Source organism: Erythranthe guttata, chromosome 6 (assembly GCF_056151865.1).
Source record: "Erythranthe guttata isolate IM_541 chromosome 6, IM_541, whole genome shotgun sequence".
NCBI classification, from domain to species: domain Eukaryota; kingdom Viridiplantae; phylum Streptophyta; class Magnoliopsida; order Lamiales; family Phrymaceae; genus Erythranthe; species Erythranthe guttata.
This window is the reverse complement of record NC_142538.1, coordinates 13,802,780-13,808,192: the sequence shown is the minus strand read 5'-3', so window position 1 is coordinate 13,808,192 and position 5,413 is coordinate 13,802,780. Positions and strand designations below refer to the sequence as shown.

Sequence of the window (5,413 nt, the reverse complement as noted above, 5' to 3'; positions counted from 1 at the left end):
TCCAAATCATTCTTTGGACATTGCTTTTCACTTAATTTATCACCTTTCGTGATAGGAGCATTAATGGCTATTAATGGCTGAACAAAACTGCATATTAAATCTTTCAAGAACTCAATTGATATATCCTTTCTGAGACAAGCCTAACAATCCTCGAGATCGATCTCTAAAGATTTCTATCCCAATAACATAATTTGCCTCACCCATATCAACCATCTTAAAATTCTTGGAAAGATAATTCTTAGTTTCGTGAAGCAAACCAAGATCACTACTTGCTAGTAAAATATCATCAACATACAAGACTAAAAAGATAAACTTGCTCCCACTGAACTTTAGATATATACACTGATCAACAGTGTTTTCCTTAAATCCAAAGGAAGTAATGGTATCATTGAATTTTATATACCATTGTCTAGAAGCTTGTTTAAGTCCATATATGGATTTCTTTAATTTACAAGCCAAGTGTTCCTTTCCTTGTTTTGCAAATCCTTCAGACTGGTCCATATAGATATCTTTATCTAAATCCCCATTCAGAAAAGCGGTTTTCACGTCCATTTGGTGCAACTCCAAATCATAATGAGCTACAAGAGCCATAACGATTCTAAGAGAGTCTTTCTTAGATACTGGAGAGAAAGTTTCTCTATAATCAATGCCTTCCTTTTGAGTGAAACCTTTGGCTACTAGTCTAGCTTTAAATCTTTCGATATTGCCTTTAGAGTCACGTTTGGTCTTGAAGACCCATCTACAACCGACTTTTTTTACTGTTATTAGGCAATTCGACAAGATCCCAGACACCATTATAGTCCACTGATTTCAACTCTTCATTCATAGCATCAATCCATTTACTAGAATCTTTACTTTTCATGGCTTGTGAATATGAAACTGGATCATTTTGAATACCAATATCAAAATCAGATTCTTGTAGATACACCACATAATCATCGGATATGGCAGATTTTCTTTCCCTTTGAGATTTCCTCAAAGCTACCGGTTGTTGTGGTTCTACAGTATTGCCAATGATAACATCTTCATGAAGTGGTGAATGGAGTGGCGAATCATTTGTTTCAACCCGCTTTATAGGTTGAAGAGTAACTTCATCTTGAGGGAAATAAGATGGTAAAATATCCACCCTAATTTCCTCAAGTTCTACCTTTCTTGATTCAAGACTCCCACTAACTTCACGATTCTCTAAGAATTTGGCGTTTCCAGTTTCAACTATCCTCGTAGTATGGTTAGGACAGTAAAATCTGTACCCTTTTGACTTTAGTGGATAACCAATAAAATATCCAGAAATTGTTCTAGGGTCCAATTTCTTTTCATTTGGATTGTATATTCTAGCCTCTGCTGGACAACCCCAAACATGTAAATGTCTTAAACTAGGTTTCCTACCAGTCCACAACTCGTAAGGAGTTGTTGGGACCGCCTTACTGGGAACCCGGTTTAAGATATACATAGCGGTTTTCAAGGCTTCATTCCAAAGTGAAATGGGTACAGTTGAATTACTTAACATACTCCTAACCATATCCATAAGAGTACGATTACGACGTTCAGCAACTCCATTCTGCTGTGGTGTTCCAGGCATTGTGTATTGAACACAAATACCACGCTTTTCTAAGAATTTAGAAAATGGGCCAGGATTTTTTCCCGACTCATCATATCTACCATAGTATTCCCCACCCCGATCTGATCGTATAACTTTAATTTTTCTATCTAATTGTCTTTCGACTTCCGTAACAAACACCTCAAGCATGTCAACGGCTTGAGATTTTTCATGAATTAGATAGAGATAACCATAACGAGATAGATCATCAATAAAGGTGATAAAATACTTTTCTCCACTAAAACATGGAATAGGTAGTGAGCAGATATCTGTATGGATTAACTCAAGAAGCTCTTTACTTCTTGTGGCACCCCTTTTATTGTGTTTGGTTTGCTTACCCTTAATGCAATCAACACACATTTGAAAATCAGTAAAGTCTAGATTTTCCAAAATTCCAGTTTTTACCAATCTTTCGATTCTTTCCTTGGAGATGTGCCCCAAACGTTTATACCACAAGATAGAAGAATTTTCGTTATTTAGGCTTCGCTTTATGCCAACTTCCGAATGAGAGGTTAATAATGATTGTTCAAACTCATGATTCAAAGATATTTTATATAAACTATCACATAAAATACCGGAACCAATTATTATTGAATTAAACATAAATCTGAGTTTTCCACAACCAATTTAAGCTCATTCAAATTCCACTTATCTTTTTGAGTATTATAGTGGATTTTGAATGGGCCGAACTTTGATGGAAGTGAGTTAAGGATAAATTGTACAAGGAAGGACTCTTCCACTTTCATGCCAAAAGCTCCAAGTTTGGCAGCCTTATCAGTCATATTCAGGATGTGTTCCTGAATTCATATTTCATGGTAGTAAATTCAGCCATGAGTGTCCCTGCTAACGACTTGTCCGCTGATTTAAAGCGTTCTTTAATAGCCGTTAACAGTTCCATAGCACTGTCAACCTCAGGAAGAGAAGTCTTAATATTATTAGCAACAGTCATTCTAATAAGCATAAGACTAAGCCTATTGGACTTGGTCCAGGCTTCAATTAGGCTAATTTCTTCCTCACTGTTAGCATCCGTTATTTCCCCAGGTTTTTCAGTAAGCAATGCTAGGTCCAAATCCATAACACCCAAGGTGAATTGAATTTGTTTATACCATTCGGAGAAATTTGACCCACTGAGAGTCTTAATACCAGAAGCATGCGAGTACAACGAAGTAGGAATAGCAACTGGAATAAATATAGCAAATATAATAAGGTAAAGATAAAAGGATGCTCGAATAAGGCCTTGAGTCAAGTAAGATGAACTATCGATATCACTACAAGTTCGCCTTTGTGTGAAATACAGCATACCTATTGTTCACTCTATGTTGGTGTAAAAGATCTTTTATAACACCTAAGTAGGGTCTAACATAATTTGTCTCACTCGTCAATTATTCATGTTACCTTTAGGTAAACAATTCTAATTGCTAAGTAATACAAATTATGATACCCTACCCAGTTCATAATTAATTAAAATCGACTATCCTTTGACCTAGTCTCAATTTCTTAATTATGACTGCAATTTGAGAATATTATAATCTTTAATATCATGTAAATGATTAAACTTTCATATAGTTCTTATATTTATTAGATTTTACTAATCTAGGTCACTTTAACAACTACGAGATTAGTAAATTTCATAAATATAAAACTAATAATATTCTCGTTATTTTAATTTAAGTGATACCTTTAATTGCAAATTAGTCATGGAATAAATAATCATAACAATAACAATTCATTTTGCAAAAGAAATAATTTACGGCATGTGATACATTAACAAAATGATGTACGTCACAGAATGATTAAAATTCAATACATGCACAATAAACTTTATCAGATCGCATATAATTCAGCTTACAAAAGTATAAATTCTGTTATGCAGTTATAACATACAAATACACCAATTGTTAAATATAATATATTTCTTTGATTAAATATATTTAAACCACTGATGGTTTTTCAATCAACAACTTTAACCAGGACATTTATTTATTTATTTATTTATTAAATATCACGTGTGTTTATCATATTACACACACAACACGCTGCACACACACACACTCACAATACAGCCATATACAATTCATACAATCGGCATATACAAATCAATACATTGATATAATAATAAAATAAATAAAAATAGAACAGTAAAACCCACAAAGTCTCTGACACTTTTGTCAAAACATTAATTCGTGGAAAGGTTGTGATTTTGCAGGAATAATAATAATCACCCAATTACTCAAAACTAATATCCAAACACAAATAATAATCATAATCGCAATTCAATTTTATGAAATCATAAATTCGTAAGATTAACATATAACATATTTAAGTTCTAAGATGAATCGATTTCAAAGCTCTGATACCAATTGAAAGACTTTTATTTAATTTTATGCGGAAAACCTTAATCACAGAATCTTGAAATCAAATTCATCTTAAGAATATAATATCACATAATAGAGATTATCGACATACCGTTCGCCATGGATTCCGATAGAGACGATGAACAAGGATGATAGCAATCTACAAGCCGAGCCTAGCCAGGCCTCCTTCGAATCTCCTTGAGAACTTTATTCGTAGCACACCTTCTTCTCTCTATCTCTCTAATATCACAACTCACTAAATATTTCTGTAATTGATGGAATTCTCAAATTGCGTCTGATAGTTGAGGAGAAGAGTTGTGGATTTCTTTTATAGACGAGAGAAGTGGGCCACGATTGATTTGTAACGGCAGAAGACAAATCCCACCCATCATGGTCTTTTATTGCCTTCAACGTTACAAATCAATTACCATAAAATCACCTTAATACCATAATTGAATTACCCACAATTAATAAATTTAAATTCAAAGGTTAATGGGCCATTAAAATAAAATAAAAACTAACAGCAAAAACATAACTTTATGTTCAAGAGGAAATTACGGGAGAAACCTTGTGAGATGACTGTTGCTATAGCATTCATGGTTCAACAATGAGAAGGATTTTAATAGTACTCATATTAAATATCACATGGAATTACATAATTGACTTGGAAAGTAAATAAATAAAAAAATAAACACGTGCATAAGATGTGCCCATTTATACTTAGAGTGAAAAACATGAATTTCCAAATTTAGACGATGGATAGTAATGGTTTATGACTATGTAACTAAAGTTGATTTATCAACTATTTAATCGGAGTTATATTTTAGTAATTTATAATAATTATTGACACAGGCACAATTGCCCTAAAGCCCAGATAGAATGAAAGCCCACAAAGTCCAAGAATGGCCCATAGCCATTTCTTCTTGCCCATTATATTTGATAAAGCTTACCAACAACCCCACATGGGGTAGATATAGACGGCGGATGTGACTACCTTCTGCTCAATGTCAGAGAAATGGGAAGAAATCTCGTGCCTTAGCATGAACTAAAAAGAAGCCCGCTTGTGGCATAAATACACTACCGGGGCACAAATGCAGGGGAGTTTAAGCTCAATATTGATGGCTGATGGCTCTACTATAGATGATGTACGTACTGGAGGAGGGGTTATTCGGGATTCGGCTGTCGAAATGATTACAGGATTTTCATCATTTTTTGGGGTTGGTACGAATAATTTTGCTGATTTTTTGACGGTAGTTCATGGTTTTCGGTTGTGTAAGCTTCTCGGTATTTCTCAAGTTACGGTGGAAATTGATTCTCTTTTGGCGATTATGGCTATTAGAACTTAGAGTGTTGCTTGAGAGCTTGAATTCGTTCTTCGTCGTCAGTATATGCAGGAGGTGAAAAACCTTCTTATTGTTTTTAGCATGTTGTTCGTCAGAAAAATACGGTGGCTGATCGTCTT

General features: G+C 34.2%; 1 protein-coding gene across 1 annotated transcript; it reads right to left on the bottom strand.

Moving 5' to 3' along the window:
• Positions 1–2,381: 2,381 nt before the first annotated feature.
• On the bottom strand, positions 2,382–4,073 carry LOC105952351 (uncharacterized). The gene is made up of 2 exons (XM_088819045.1): positions 4,064–4,073; positions 2,382–2,776 (listed from the first exon to the last, which is right to left on the bottom strand). Exons 1-2 carry the CDS (start codon positions 4,071–4,073, stop codon positions 2,382–2,384), a joined length of 405 nt encoding a protein of 134 aa, XP_088675171.1.
• Positions 4,074–5,413: the final 1,340 nt, after the last annotated feature.